This window comes from Microtus ochrogaster, linkage group LG2 (genome assembly GCF_000317375.1).
Source record: "Microtus ochrogaster isolate Prairie Vole_2 linkage group LG2, MicOch1.0, whole genome shotgun sequence".
Lineage (NCBI taxonomy): Eukaryota > Metazoa > Chordata > Mammalia > Rodentia > Cricetidae > Microtus > Microtus ochrogaster.
Genome location: NC_022028.1, coordinates 11,859,560 through 11,876,388, shown reverse-complemented (window position 1 = coordinate 11,876,388; position 16,829 = coordinate 11,859,560). Strand labels below are relative to the sequence as shown.

Sequence of the window (16,829 nt, the reverse complement as noted above, 5' to 3'; positions counted from 1 at the left end):
GCGCCCAGGCATCTGCATTCCTGGGACATCAATGCAGACCCTGACTGCAGTGGAGTTCAGCCAGATTTTTTTAATTCTTAATAAATTATTATTAAAATGTTATATTCTCGGAGCTCTGACAAGAGGACGATCAATAATGTCAGCCAGATTCTTAAAGGAATGTAGGAGAAACTTCTCCTTCCTCCAGCAGAAAGAGGGGAAACCCATTCTGAAGCTCTTTCTGTACATCCGAACACTCAGTTCTTAATGTCTGTTTTTAGGAGAAGCTATTAATTGAACCTCAGTTAATGTACTGAGGGATAAATAATTCCAACTTTACCCTTCTAGCCATACCTGTCTCACCATTGATGGAATGTGGAAACCCAGCCAAGTACTTGTGAAGCACATAGTCAAGAGACAGACAGCGTGAGTCAAGGACTGAGACAGTTGTAAGACTGGAGTATGTTCCCTCTTACCCCACAGCACATTACCAAAGACCATTTTCAGCAATTCTTTTTATCAATCATTAAAAAAAATGAAATGAAAAAATAGGTTGAGGTACTGGGAACATATGTGTGTTTGTGAATATAATATTTTTACAATATTTCAAATGAATTTGCTTAAGATATGTGTATAACTTAACATACAAAGAACTAAATTATAGTGGTCAAGTTGAATAAACTTATACAAAACGTATGAAATTCTTTTAATTTAAAAACATAGAGCTGGAGAGATGGCTCAGCAGTTAAGAGCACTGACTGGTCTTCCAGAGGTCCTGAGTTCAATTCCCAGCAGCCACATGGCGGTTCACAGCCATCTGTAATGAGATTTGGCACTGTCTTCTGGCCTACAGACACACATGCAAACAGAACACAGTCTACATAATAAATAAACAAATCTTTAGGAAGAACATCTTATAGAAGAGGATATCAGCCTCAGTACAACAACCAAAGAGCAGGTTATCAGTGTGTCTTGGTTTTATTTTTGACATGCTGGAGAATGACCCTACAACTTTGCTCATGGTAAGCAGGGGTGCTAAGCTATAGTCCTAGCTCAGGAATTGAATTTTTAAGGTCACTCCCATTTAGTTGAAAGGTAACTTTTTTTGGCCCTTGAGTGTTCATATTCAGGATAGTTTTTCTAATTTAATTTAAATATATATATATTTTTTGATACAGGATCTCATGATGCAGCCTTGGCTGGCCTAGATCTTGCCCTGTTGACCAGGTTGGCCTTGAACTCAGAGAAGTCACAGATCCTTGGGCTGTAGGATCAAAGGTGTGTGCCACCACACCTGTAGGCTGTTTTCAGAGTCAATACTTCAGCGAATTAGTGACATAAATGTCCATGCCCTCTGAAAATGTTTAAATTTTAATTACTCTTTATTTTAAGCCTAGGGTCAGGATTGCTTTGTCAAGTCAAATGATATGAAAAAGTTGGGAGGTTGTACTCTTCTACATTCGGAAAGATGTAGAGGCATGCCAAGTACATGAGATACACTTTTGGAAAGGTTTTTTTTTATGTTTGTTTGTTTTAATCAAAGCACAGTTATGGGAAATAGAATATGTGCTGAGTGTTAGATTACCCTGGGAAGTTTTGTTAGGTGTGGCCTCTTGGTTCGCCTTAACTTGTTGACTTGACTGTGGTGGTTCTTTTTTGTCACAAATCTAGACACATCTAGGAAGAGAGTACCTTAACTAGGAAAAAACTTTCATCAGATTGCCTGCAAGTCTGAAGGGGATTTCCCAAGTAATGATTGTTGCTCACTGAGGGTGGTGTCACCCTTGGGCAGATGGTCCTAGATTGTATAGGAAAACTGACTGAGCAAGCTGGGGAGCAAGCCAGTGAGCAGCATTCTTCCAAGGCTTCTGCTTAATTCTTGCTTTGAGTGCTTAGTCTGGCTTTCTTCAGTGGTAAACTTGATGTTGCAAGTGTGAGGTGAAATAGACGCTATCTTCTCCAGTTGCTTTGATGATGGCGTTTTAGCATAGCAGTAGAAACCCTAACTAAGACATTGACACATCTTACAGTTAATTGAAAAAAATTTTCAATTGAGAAATTATCTTTGTCAGATTGGTCTATGGACGTGTCTGTGAGGGATTATCTTGATTGCTTTAGTTAATATAAAAGGGTTCAGCCCACCATGAGTGGTGCTATTTTCTGGGTGGTACCAGTTGGTTCTGGACTCTAAGAAATCTAGCTGAGTATGAGGCTATGATCGAGCCAGCAAGCAGCATTTCTCAATGGTTTCCTTCAGTTATAGATTGTGATCTGGAAATGTTAAGCTAAATAAATCTTCCCCTTCCTTAAGATGTTTTTACTTAGGGTGTTTTATCATGGCACCAGAAAGAAAATTACAACAGGAAGTAATGATGTTTTGGTCTCTTTTTAGAGATTTATAAAATGTAAGGGATTCTTGAAATCTGAAATTAAGATATTTCATACAAGATAAGAAAATAATTATTGTTGAGTCAAGGCAGTTGATATGGGTATTCAACTATACTGTATATGTAACATATGAACTTTTATCTAATATTGTACTGAATCATTTTTAAGTATAGATCAGCCATTCAGAACATATTGAGAGTATAAATATGAAGTTCAAAATTTAAGGTATCATTAAATGATTGATAAGACAGCATGCCTAAGGAATAATTAATGTTTGCTTTTTTTTTTCTCTTTATGTTAAGTCTTAATCATTTTAGTATGCTGTGTCAGGAAAAGTATTATTAGGAAGTGCTCTGGTGTTTTATCAGAACATTTTAAGTTGTAGTAATTGATGTTCTTCTAATTTATTTTGCCATCATCCTTTTTTAAAGAAGATAACAAAGAGTGTATCATGAAAGTGTACCTAAGCCTCTGTGCCTTACGACTGCTGAGGATTTTGTCCTGGGTTACTTAAAGAACAGATCCCCCTTTTTACCTGTAGATTTTGCATCCATGGATCTAACCAACTGCAGATAAGAGATTTTTTTGTTGTTGTTTGTTTTTTTGAGACAGGGTTTTTCTGTAGCTTTGGAGCCTGTCCTGTCACTAGCTCTTATAGACCAGGCTGGCCTCGAACTCACAAAGATCCGCCTGCCTCTGCCTCCCGAGTGCTGGGATTAAAGGCATGCACCACCACCGCCCGGCTAAAAGACATATATATTTTTAAAAATATGTAAAACATGTACAAACATGTGTAGGCTTAATTCTCATTAGTAATCTGTAAACAATTCAGAATAATAACTTTTGTGGGTGACTATATGGTATAGAGTGTACCATTTAGAAATTATTTGAAGACTACAGGAGACTGTATGAAAACTATGTAAATACTATGCCATTGCCATTCATGATTGTAATATCTACTTTGGGGAAAAAGGCAAGTTTAGAGTCAAACCCCTGGTGGATACATTTCACAGATACTTTCTGAACATCTACTTTTATGTAGGGTACGAATTCTGTTGGCTGTGCAAGTTGAAGTTGTGTAAGTTAGGTGAATTCTGACCTCAAGACTATGAGCTTTCCAATAGGCATTTGCTTTGAGCTCCTTAACACCCTCCCTCCTTCTCTCCTGCCCCTTTCCTGCTCCTCCTCATTTTTGGACAGTCTCTTTACTTAGACTAGGGTGGGTCTTGAAACATACAGCAGTACCCTGCCTTTGTCTCTCAAGTAATAGTGTTACATGAGTGTGCCACCACACCTTTTTTTTTCTTTTTCCTTTCTACTTTCTCCTCTCCTCTCCCCTCCCCTTCCTCCTCCTCCCCTCCCCTCTCCCCTCCTTTTCTTTCCTCTTTCCTTTCCTCTTTCCTTTCCTTTTTAAATCAGAAGACGTGAGTCTTGGCCTGCTTGACTCAGTACTTGAACATCTTTCTTCTGTCTGCATTCACTCCCATCTAGTGTCTTGGTTTTGGCTGTTACGTTTGCCTTTAGATTATGATTCCCAAGGTATGCATCTGTAGGCAACAAGACCCCTTCCAGAAACTTGAGTTGCTGCCTACTGGCTTCTTCCCTATGACTTTCTCAGCCTGCTTTCTTGTAGTGTCCAGGATCACCATCCAGGGGTGACAACACCCACCAGGGGTTGGGCCCTCCTGCATCAATCACTAATTCAAGAAATGTCTTACAGGCTTGTCTGCAGCCTGACCTTTTGGAGGCATTTTCTCAGCTGAGGTTCCTTTTCAGATGACTCTAACTTTTGTCAAAATGACATAAAAACTAACCAGCACAGAGTTATGCATACAATCTGTTACAGAGTTTTCTTTTTTTTTTTTTGGTTTTTCGAGACAGGGTTTCTCTGTGGTTTTTGGAGCCTGTCCTGGAACTAGCTCTTATAGACCAGGCTGGTCTCGAACTCACAGAGATCCGCCTGTCTCTGCCTCCCGAGTGCTGGGATTAAAGGCGTGCGCCACCACCGCCCGGCGAGTTTTCATATTTTTAATAGGATTCTTTGATTTGATTGTGGAAGTGATTATTTTGCTAATATTTTCACTAGTTTTAGGGTTAAGAATTTTAGTATATTTACTGGTTATTTCTGTTCTGTTGTGATCTATCCTTCAGTTTGGCTTTGTAACTCTGTTCATAACTATAAAAGAACCAAATGTAGTTTTTAATTTTCTTTCCATCTTCCAAATACAGAAAGGAACACCAGAAGTAGACCACACTAGAGACTGCAAGGAAACCAGCAGTGTTGGTCATGGCCTTTGCCTTCGTAGTTGCATCACAATGAGTGGAACACTTACAGCTTGGCTTGGAAAGAACATGATTCCTTAGACAACTGTTTAAAACTGAAGCCCCTCCCGCATCATCAGATGAATCAGATTGTGAGGAATCTGAGTGTTCTGGAATATGAGGGAACAATTAGGAGATGATGTCATTTGCTGAGGAAAAGGCTTACTGTAGGAAATTTAAGGTTATTGCCTGCACTGAATATTTGCTGTTGTATTTTTAAATACTCTAAAGGTTTTTAAGGTAATCTGTCCTGACTGCTAGATGTTTGCTTTTGAATTTTATGCTTATAAACATCCATGGTATCAAGCTTTATGTGTGTACATAAATATTTCTAGAGAATTAAATCTAAGGTGCATGTTAGTGTGTATCAGATTTAAAACTGTTTATATGTCTTGGCTGAGTGATGAGACTAGCTAATATTCCCATCACTAGTATTTTCAGCTGACTGACCTGCATACAATCTGTTACAGAGTTTTCATATTTTTAATAGGATTCTTTGATTTGATTGTGGAAGTGATTATTTTGCTAATATTTTCACTAGTTTTAGGGTTAAGAATTTTAGTATATTTACTGGTTATTTCTGTTCTGTTGTGATCTATCCTTCAGTTTGGCTTTGTAACTCTGTTCATAATTTTGTCTTGGTTATTCAATCAGACCAAGAGAATATAAAATTTTAGACAACATTTATTCCTATGGGCGTGGTAGGCTCTAACCATCTAGCTTTGTAGTCTGCCTGTTTTACGCTAATGAGTAGGAAGCAGTGGTGTATTTGGAAAAGTATTCGGTGACTGATATATATTATAGTTATGAAGTTATATGACATTTAGCTTTAGGGGAAGCTGTGATGGTGTCTAGTCTGCTGTCTTCATCTTAGACAGATGAAGCAATCTACATTTGCTGGCTTGCTCAAAACTGTGGAGTAGTGAGACAACATGGGAGCGTACCCCAGTATCATGTCAGCCTTTGTTAGGTCACAGATTAACATGTTCTCTGTAGCCTTTATAGAAAAAGTTAACTCAGCGTTGAGATTTTTTTTTCTTTTTCTTTAGATCTCTTTAGGTTCTTCAGCATTCATGTATACAGTGGGAAAGGTGGTAAAGTTTTAGTTGATATCTCAGTCAAGCTACATTTAAATAATGGGAGCATTTGAAAAAAGTTATTAAAATGGGTCCTGATTTTATACAACTATTTGGTCATTTTGTTACAATATAAATCTGGCAATAATGGAAAATCTTTCAAAAATTTTATTCCTGTTTTTTGATGGCTGCAGTGTCAACAAAGCATATAGTTAGCTCTTGAAATAAACTTGTGAACAATAAAAGTATTTAGGGATGGGCATTTAGCTCAGGGGTAGAACACTATTTGCCTAGTGGGTACAAAGACCTGGGCTCAATCCTCAGAAACAAACATACAGAAACTCCAAAACAACAAAAAAGGAAAGGTATTTGTACACTCTGTGTGGTCAAGAGAGAAATTTTACAAAAAGCGATAGAACAATATGAAGGGGTAAAGAAAGAAAGGTTGTTGTGTACTTGCTTGCACACTTGAAGTTTTTCAAATTGTTTTTGTTTGTTTGTTAGATCAGACTAACCTCGAACTCACAGAGATCCATCTGCCTCTGTGTGCTGCCTCCTGAGTGCTGGGATTAAAGGTGTGCACCACCACCACCCAACTCTCAAATTGTTTTTTAAGTTAACATGAAATAATAGAAGCCTTGCTGTGGTGTTTTGAATGAGAACTCCCTCACCCCTATAAGCTCATATGTTTGAATTCTTGGTTCACAGTTGGTGAAAGTGTTTGAGAAGGATTAGGAGTTATGTCTGGGGTGAGCTTTGAGGTTTTGGAAGCCCACACCATTCCCAGTTAGCACTCTGCCTCGCTGCCGCTGCCTGGTGGATGTTCCCTCAGGATGTGTGCTCTCAGCTACTGCCACAGTTGAATTTGTAAGTTGAAGAAGCAGGCAGGCAGGGCATAACCAGTGTAGTCTGACTGCATATGTGGAAGGTGCTGTACAAGCATGGAACGTTGCAGAAGTACACAGAAAGTAAAAATCACCAAGATTAGATGTTGAAGGAGGGCTTTAAATGAATAGGTGTTTTTTTTTTTGTTTGTGTTTGTTTTTGTTTTTTGTTTTTTGAAGAGGTATAGTCTCTTGAATCAGAATGGGGCACAATTATTCCAGGAAGGGAGAGCTTTGGGAAAGATGCGTTTTCTCCTGGAAGCAGGTCTAGGTCCCCGGTAGAAATTCACACAAGAAGATAGACAAAAGCTAGTTGCATTTGGAGAGTTGTTAGCATAGATGAATTTGCCAAAGCCATAATGACTGGACTAGCGAGATGCTTGTCTAGTCTAGAGGCTGGATGACCAAGATTTAGTCAGGAGGAAATAGAATCATGGAAGGGACTCAAGGAGGTATCAGAAAGAGAGGAATCTAAAACAGAAGTCTCAAGAAAAAGAAATTTAATTGGCGATCATATCAGGAAGATTAAATATAATATAAAGTAAAGGGGACTAGAAGACTCATTTTATTTTTGTAGCTTTTAGTTGATATATAAAAATTATTTTCTAATGTGGGCATGGTGTTGTATTCCAAGCCAGAGGCTGATTACTATCACTGATGACTAGCACTGTTTTACAAATTGTTAAATACGATTTTCCATTTTTATCACCTTTTTAAAATTTCATTTATTTTTCTGTGTTTAATTTACTTTTGAAGCAAATGTTTATTTTGTTGGAATTCAGAGAATGTATGCTCTACATGGAAAATGATTTGTAATTTATTTTTAAGCTGAGGAAATATTGTTTATATATATGTTAGTAGCTCCTGAAATAGGAATTGACATTTGTTAGTTATTTTGTTTTGTTTGAGGAATGATAGTTAACTAGAATAAATGGATAAAGTGAGCAAAACCAGGTTTCTGGGGAGATATGAAAATTGTCAATATATTTTAAAGAAACTATACATTCCTTTTCAGCATTAAAGTACAATCCACAACCTCTTTTGTGTAAGTGAATATATTGATGTCTTTGATCTCCTACAGTAGAACTTTTAAAACATTTAAATGTAGTATATTGTGGTGTTATATCTGCCCTCTGCTGGAGAAAATATATTTTTGCTAATAAACAAAATCACTTTAGTGATTTTTTTGAATGAAATAATACTTTGTAACTTAAGAGTGCTATAAAATAGAGTTTGGGAAAAATACCCTTCTTATTTAAAAGAGATGTATTCTTTTTTTTTTTTTTGCTATAGTCCTATATAGTAAATTGTTCTGTTTAAAATGTCAGTAATGCCCTTGTTGAGAAATACTTATTATACTAGTGATTAATACTGCATTGTGGCCATGTGTGTGTGTGTGTGTATGTAGTTGTTGGAATTTTTCTGCAAATTCTAGATCTGCTCTATTCATTGTGGAAGCTACTAGCTGTATGTGCCTATTTAACTGAATTTAAACATTCAGTTAGTTTTGTTAGCTATTTGGTTTAATAGTCATGTTTAGCCAAGAGCTGAGGGTGTTGGACAATGTAGACTGTATAGCCCATTTTTAATATCACAGAAATCTCAATAAGGATGTTAACATTAAAAAGTTATATTTTATTAAGGCATGGAGCTCTGGCTAGCCATAATGAACTAATCTTATAGCTGGGTCTGGTGAATTTCTGATCCACTTTTCTACTTCCTTGCTGTTGCTTTTATTATGCCTCGAACTCCAGCCTTCACAGTTGAAATAAGGGTTATAATTTTCATGAAGTAACCACTGTTCTTAAATTTGTAATGCATTTGTTTCTTTGCCATATATCCTTTTCACATAGAACACTTTCTACATAAATAATTAACTGAAGGATTTTTTTGGTAGGGTAGAAGATGGTTATTTATTGTACTATGTAATTACTTCAGCTTGTATGTATTCATTGCCAAATGACTAGTTTTCTCAGTATAGAGTATCGAATATTTCCAGCATTTTGATTCTTTACTATGAATATTTGAGTTAGAAAGTTAGAAAGTATGACCATAGCTGAGGTAAAAGCTACTTTTCCTTTTTGGTGGGTTTGGAGTGGAAGGCAGCGTGAGTCAGTACATAGAGAATCTAACTTTATGACAGTTGTGTGTGATGGCGTAGTCTGTATTCCACTGGTTGGAAAATTCAGACAGTTGAACCAGTTTCTGATGATTATACAACTGTAGGCTTCCTAGCCAGGATATGGACGTGGATATAATTCACCAGTGACTGATTTTACTTACTAATACTTTTACTTGAGTGTGTGTGTAAATAAATATGTATATCTGTTTAGCTGTATACATATTTCCACATGTGTAGATTAAAAATCGTGCATCTCAAATCAAGATATAGAAGGTTACATCACCATAAAGACCTCTTAGTTGCCCTCTCATAAATATATTTCTATTATTTTTTTTTCACATGCCTAACTTTGGAAGACTTGAGTTTCTGTTCCACTTCACATTTTTTTTTCCCATTTAAAAATGTTGTATAGGATCTAGAGAGATTGCTCACTTGGTAAGAGCATGTCCTGCACTTATACAGGACCTGAGTTCAGTTCCCAGCACCGAAGTTGGGTAACTCCAGCTTCAGGAGATCCATACCTCTGGCCTGAGTGCCCTTGCACTCATGTCCATATCCACACACAAACACACTTTATGCTGCTTAATTTTTCTCAACTTGACACAAGCCTAGCCACATGTGGGAAGAAGGAATCCTAGTTGAGGAACTGCTTTTGTCAGATGGGACTGTGGTTGTCTGTGGGGCATTTTCTTGATTGGTACGTCTACCCAGTCCACTGTGAGAGGTGTGGGCCTGGACTAATAAAGTTAGCTGAGCAGGCCCTGAAGAACAAGGCAGGAAGCAGTGCTTCTCAGTGGTTTCTGCTTCAGGCTCTTGCTCTGGTTTTTCTTGGCTTTAATCCTTATAAGCTGCAATCCTTTCTTCTCCAGGTTGCTTTTGGCCATGCAGCGAAAGAAAGCAATCCGAAGTTTCATTTTTGAAGTAAATGGCCAACAGTGCAGTTTGCTGACTTGTATGGTAACTGCATGTTTAGATTCATAAAAACTAAAATGAAGCAAACCCAAGCTGATCTAACTTTTCAGTTCTTTTTCCTTTCTTCCTCTTTTCTTTGTTATTTCCTTTTTTCTCCCTTCCTCTCTCTCTCCCTCCCTCCCTCCTACTACTGTACACACACACACACACACACACACACACACACACACACACACACATATTTTACTTTTGTGACAAGGTCTTGTTATGTATCCTGACTTGGCTTGAATTTATCTTTGTGACGTAATCTAGATAGTTTCCTAGAAGTAAATTAAGTTTATTGTAGGTTACTTACCTAGTTTTATTTGCCATTTCTTGATAACTTATCTCTTTAGGAATGCTGCTTTAAGTATTTTGTTTGCCTTTTAAGTTGTTTTAGTCATTGTGTTTCACATTTGGCTAGAAATGGAATTCACTGTGTTGTTTTAGTAGTAACAGACATGGAAATGTTTTAGTTTTACTGAAATTTGCATGTCTCCCAAGTTCCCTGAAGATAATAGTTATATTCAGGTTTATCTGTAACATCTGTCCTCTTGCATTTCTTAGATAACTTGGAAAAAAAATGACAGAATTGCTGATATTGATGTTGCTACTACTCCTATGTTCCAGTGAAAGATTGACATTACTGACCAAATAATACACATTATTTGCATTAATCTTCTACTCCCTGAAGACTAAACCAGTGTGTAGAGGAAATTTCTTAAGACATGTTCTTCATTTATGTTTTATTTTACTTTGCTAAACACTGATAGCACATATTATTCAAGCCATATGCAAACATTTGGTTATATACTGTACTATGTTATTAAAACTGTTTTGTGTATCATCTCATTCACTTTTATACTTTTGAAAACATCTGTTAACATAATTATAGCTTGCTATTCTTAATATGGTACAAAATTCATCTTCATCTTTGTATTTCTTCTGCTAAAAATAAAAAGAAAGCCCATTTATTCTATAGTTATTTTGTTAATTTTTGATTTATCAGTGTTATTATATGTTATATCAGAGCCATTAAAGGGCATTAGTCAACCCTCTGTTATTTATGAACTTGGTGAAAGAGTAGTTAGACTCTACAGTTAGTTCAGAATGTTCTTTTATCCAATAGTTTCTGCTTTGCTTTATATGAACCTTTTTTAAAGTATCAGTTCTTATACAGAGAAGCATTAATTATCAAAATTATTTTCTCCACTATAGGGCTATTATAGCTTTTATATTAGTATTTTTATGAACTCCTGAGTGTGTGAATGAGTGGGTCTCTAGTTCTTGTGACTTCTCCTGGGGCTCTTTTCCTTCTGTTGGTTTGCCTTGTCCAATTGTTTTATTATATTTTAGTTTGTTATGTTTGATTGATATCTCCTAGCAACCATTCTTTTCTAGTGAAAGACTGAAAAGGAGTGGATCCAATTGGAGGGGAGATGGTGAGGCACTGGAAGAGTAGAGGGAAACTGTAATCAGGATAGAGTGTATGAGAAAAGAATCTTATCTTTAGCAAAAGGGGCGGGAAGAACCATAGACTAATGGGAAGGAGGATAGATTTGGCTAAGAATTTATCATGCTGTGAGAAGATGAGCAGCTGAGGATAGTAACAAAACAAAGATATTTATCCCATAACAGCTGCACTCAAGAAATGAGGATATCAAGTTCACCAAAGTTTGGATTTGGACAAACAAGCACCTACTGACCATCTCAGAAGCACACATCCCCTTTTTCTTGTTACAAGAAAATGGTTAACATTCTGGTTTCCTTGGTGTCCATGCTCGCCTCTCTTAAAAAAAAGTTTCAGTCACCATTGCTAGTGTTGAAGTTAAGTGGAAATTGAGCACGGGGTATTTTTAATTTTATGACAAGCAAAAACTAATAATTTGAAATTATAGTAAAGCTTTTTCAGAAATCCATTTTCCTTGGCTGAACTATTCTTTGTCAGTCACTTCTTCCTCCCACCCCAAATCCCACCCCAGTCTGTGACAGGCCTAATCCTTACAAGTGACTAGAATTCTTCTGTATTCCTGTGAGAAAATAAATGTTCAAAGAAGAAAAAAGGAAACAATGATACTTACATACAATGGGATGCACAGGTGGCTCTGGGACCCCATCTGGTGTAGCATGAATAATAAAAACACAGAGACAGATATGGGGGTTCAACCTGTGTTGTACCCGCATCACATAGAACCCCAAAACAAGACCACCACAGAGCCAGGATCCGATGCATTGTAATCCAACACACTAGCACAACAGGTGGAGGAAAACAGCCCCTAGCCCTCAGAGTAAGAGGTTTTTAAAGGGAAAAACTGCAAGCAGGGTAGCACAAGCCTTGGTGTTTCAGGATTGGGTAAAGGCATACAACCTTTGAATTTGTTGGTTGTGGTATGGGGGATTTCAAAACAGTGGCTATCAGCAGACAAGAATTTTAAAACATTGATTAATCAGATAGCTACAAGGATAGTTGAAGCAAGCAGATGTTGTTTGGATACCCTATTGGGGTCACTTTGACCAGGGCAGGCACAGTTTCTTGGAAATGTTTATGACTTTGCTGGGGCTGCATTCACTCCTCAGTTAGGCCCTGTCTAAAATGGAATTCTTTCTCAAAATGGAGTTTGTTCTGCTCCTTCACCCGAAGATAAGAAAAGCAAAGCAGCCAACCACTAGAGAGCCATTTTACCTCTGCCAAGTCTTCAGACCAAAGGGATGGGATCTTATCTCCATGAATTCTCAAATTCTACACCACACTGAGTTCCTGTCTCTTCCCCTTTATATTCCTCTTTCCGCCCAGCAATTTTACTTCTGTCTCCACCTCCCTAGTGCTGGCATTAAAGGCGTGGGATCCCAAGTGCTGGGATTACTTTTGTATGAGCTCTGTTTCTTTTTTAGATAGTTTCAACCTTGCGTAGCCCAGGGTGGCCTTGAACTCACAGAGATCCAATTGCTTCTGTTTTCTGAACCCTGGGATTCAAAGTGTGTGCCACCATTCCCTGGCCTGTATGGCTGACTGGTATGGCTGCTTTTCCCTCTTATCTTCAGGCAAGCTTTATTTATTAAAACACTAATATACCACTATAATTTGATGTAGACCCATGCAGGCAGGCCTTTGTATACTGCCTCAGTCTCTGTGAGTTTATATTGTATTGGTCCTGCTGTGTTTAGAATTCTTGTTTCTTTGGTATCCTTTATCCCCTCTGGCTGGTACACTCCTCTCTGCAGGGTTCCCCTGAGCTCTGAGGGGGAGGAATTTTAGGGAGACACCCCTTTTTAGTATTCTGATGTCTCCCACTTTCTGCCTATAGTCTGGACGTAGGTCTCTGTATTTATTCTCCTTTTTTGCCTGAGGAAATTTCTTTGATCATGGATGAGCAAGGTACTGATCTAAGAGTATAGTAGAATGCCAGTAGGAGTTATTTTGGTTTTAATTTTTCCTTAGGTCCCTGGTCTCAAGTTTTTCATAACCCAAGCAGTATTGGATATGGGTTCCATCTCATGGAGTGGGCCTTAAATCAAATTACTATTTCTTACCCACAGATGGACTGATACCTAAGTTGATTCCATGACTTGACTGGTATGTGGAGTGGCTGTGACTAAAACAGTTTCTTGTGGCTTAAATGGCATCCATCACAGTTGTGTTGTCAGTACTTGGAAGGAAACCTCCTGGAGTGTTCTGCTGTGTGAAACCTCCTTCTTGTATTGGTAGTTGTATTGAGAAAATGGTCCCTGAGCAGCCATAACATTTCTCTGTACAGCTCCAGAAATCTCCAAGGAAGTGGCTGCTTGATTTAAAGCTCCCACATATTTTGCAGAATGGCATGGCTGAAGATGTGTGTGCTGCCAATGAAGTATACCTTTAAGCATGGTAGAAGTATCATGCAGAGTCCCACTATACTTAGGAACCACAGACAGCAGAGTTGGCTCATTTCTGGTTCACATCTTTGCCCTATCTGGTATAGTTACTTGGTTTTGTTCCCCACGGCTTCCAAAGGGACAGGGAAAGGATTGACAGATTTGAGTCAGCCAGCCCAACAATTCATGCCTAAGTAACTTTAGTCATTTAAGTAGGAAAAACATCAAGGGCTGCTTACCATACAGATTTAACACAAAATCAACATTCTTCAGAGGACTTTAGCTAATAATGCTTAACCCTTTGCAAAATACCATTTTGGAAGGTTGGGTATTCCTGATCTGCCTAAATAAACAAATGTATGTAAGAAATATGCATGTAGTAGTCAGTATAAGCCTTTGTGTCTGTGTCTTGGAACACATTTCTTGTGGCTTGGTGAGTTTAGTATGTGGTTATTGTGTGCTGAATGTTTGAAGACTTTTAGAATTTTGCTTTTCAAAAATGTGGTCATTGGATGACATCATGGGCATCTTGGGAACTCACCAGAAAGACAGAATTCTTGTTGTCAGTCCAGGAACTGCAGAGTTAAAGCCAGTGTTGGCACAGAATCCTAGGTAAAACATACAGTAAACTGATTTCCAAAGTGGTTGCACAAGTTTGCATTCCCACCAGCTATGGATGAGTGTTCCCCTTATTCCACATCCTCTCCAGCAAAGGCTATCATTGGTGTTTTTGATTTTAGCCATTCTTACAGGTGTAAGATGGTATCTGAAAGTTGTTTTGATTTGCATTTCCCTGATCGCTAAGGAGGTTGAGTGTCTTTTGGCCATTTGAACTTCTGTTGAGAAGTCTTTGTTCAGTTCAGTGCCCCAGTTTTTAATTAGGTTAATTAGTATTTTAAAGCCTAGCTTCTTGAGTTCTTTATATATTTTGGAGATCAGACCTTTGTCTAATGCGGGGTTGGTGAAGATCTTCTCCCAATCAGTAGGTTGCCTCTTTGTCTTAATGACAGTGTCCTTTGCTTTACAGAAGCATCTCAGTTTTAGGAGGTCCCATTTATTCAATGTTGCCCTTATTGTCTGTGCTACTGGGGCTATACATAGGAAGTGGTCTCCTGTGCCCATCTGTTGTATACTACTTCTCACTTTCTCTTCTATCAGTTTCAGTGTGTAGAACATCAGCTTTTATATGTGCATTAAGTGTTAGTGAAACAAACACTTGTCTTCTAACCACCTTCAGCAGCACAGAATAGCCAGTGCCCTCCAGCCTGCATATCATTCCCAGATATTTTTCTCTGATCACACCCTGTTTTCTCAGTACCAGATCCTACCTCAGAGGTAGAAGCTTTCAGTTACTCTGAGTTATATTTGCTTATTTTCAACTTCACAAGTGGTTTAATACTCTGTATTCCTTTTAAAACATTCTAAAATCTGATACTTTTGAGATTCATCATTGGGTACAAGGCTTTTTGAGGCAGTCTTGGTTTTGTTATTGCAAGTACTTTTCCCCTCTGTATTAGAGCACAGTTGAGGCCCTTGTAGTTTAAAGAACATTTTGAGCGTGTGCTTATTTTCATGTTTCTTGGATAAACATTTTTTTCTCTCAAGTACCCACTTGTTTTTATCCACTCATTGTTTTTTCCTGTTTGTCCTTTCTTACTGATATTTGCATTTTATTTAGATATAATCATGCTATTTACCATAGACTGACCCTGAACTTGTGAGCCTTTTGCCTGAGCCTCCAAAGTTTTGGGATTATAGGCCTGCATATCATTCAAAGAAATATTTACACTTTTTGAAAAATGAGTGTTCTGCCCTTGGAATCTAACTATTCAAGATGCTACAAGACAGTCATAAGTTTGAGGTTAGCCATGAACTGTTAAATGAGACCCTGTCTAACAAAAAACAAACAAAACCTTTATTTGATTTAGTTAACATTTTAATTATTATCTTAGTTAATAAGGAATTTTTCATTGAGGTATATATATTACTGCTGTTCAAATATGCATAGTGAAAACTGTTTGAATTAGTTTTTTTGAATTAATTAGTTTTAAATTCTAGGGAAACATTGCCAGGAAAGCTAGACTAGTAGAATGACTAGAATTCTTTTCTCTGTGCATGTGATATATACAATAAATATGGGTGTGCATGCTCTTGTGTGCTTCTGTGGAGGCCAGAGCAGAATATTGTCTGGTATTTTCCCTATGGGTCCCTGTCTACCATGTTGTCTTGACAGGGTTTTTCACTAAATCTGAAGCGCACAGTTTTGGCTAGGGTGCTGGCTGTCCATGGATGTTCTGGCTCTGTCCTCCAATGCTGTGGTTATAGGCATACACTGCCATGCTTGGAATTTTACGTGGATGCTGGGGATTTGAACTCAGGTCTTCATGCATGGATAACAAGTACTTCTACCCACTGATCCATCTCCCCAGTCTTGACTAAGGTTCTTAAAGATTGGTTTGTAACCTTTTAGTGCAGGTCTGGCATGGCATTATGTGAAACTGTTGCCAGTATCATTTAAAGAAACTTGAGCATGTGATTTCTATAACTATTAACAACTGTTTATGAACTAGAATGCAACTAGTGTACAGTCAGGATGTTTTAGTTTCTAATACTTGCCTTTCCTTGTTTTTTTTCTTAATTAGGTCCCCGATGGGCTTCCTGGAATATTGGTGTGTTTATTTGCATCAGATGTGCTGGAATTCATAGAAATCTTGGGGTTCATATATCCAGGGTCAAGTCAGTCAATTTAGACCAATGGACGCCAGAACAGATACAGGTAAACATCACTTAAAAAGAAATTATTAAAAATGTATTTTGAATAACTTTAAAATACTTAATCTTTATTGTGTCTAAGGATTAATATTAAAATACATGCTTGGGGCTGGAGAGATGGCTCAGTGGTTAAGAGCATTGCCTGCTATTTTGCAAAGGTCCTGAGTTCAATTCCCAGCAACCACATGGTGGCTCACAACTATCTATAATGAGATCTGGTGCCCTCTTCTGGCCGAAGGCATATATTGTATACTAAATAAATAAATATTTAAAAAAATAAAATACATGCTGAAATGGCATATGTCATTCATTAAAATTTGAATTATTTTACTTATTAATTCACTGATGTTAATTTCCTGTTGAGTCTGTGGTAGTCAGTTTCAAATCCATTTTTCTTTTTTTTTTGTTTTGTTCTAAAATGTTGATTTCACAGTATTTAAAAATGTTTTAATTGAGTTGGTGAAATTTGCCTCTATTAGTTTA

General features: G+C 37.5%; 1 protein-coding gene across 1 annotated transcript in view; it reads left to right on the top strand.

The window, feature by feature from the left end:
* Positions 1 to 16,829, top strand: part of Smap1 (small ArfGAP 1) — a 92,328-nt gene that overhangs the window by 20,515 nt on the left and 54,984 nt on the right. Inside the window, exon 2 of the mRNA XM_005359875.2 lies at positions 16,217 to 16,350. Within this exon, the coding sequence (XP_005359932.1) occupies positions 16,217 to 16,350 (134 nt within the window). The remainder of the gene's footprint in view (positions 1 to 16,216; positions 16,351 to 16,829) is intronic.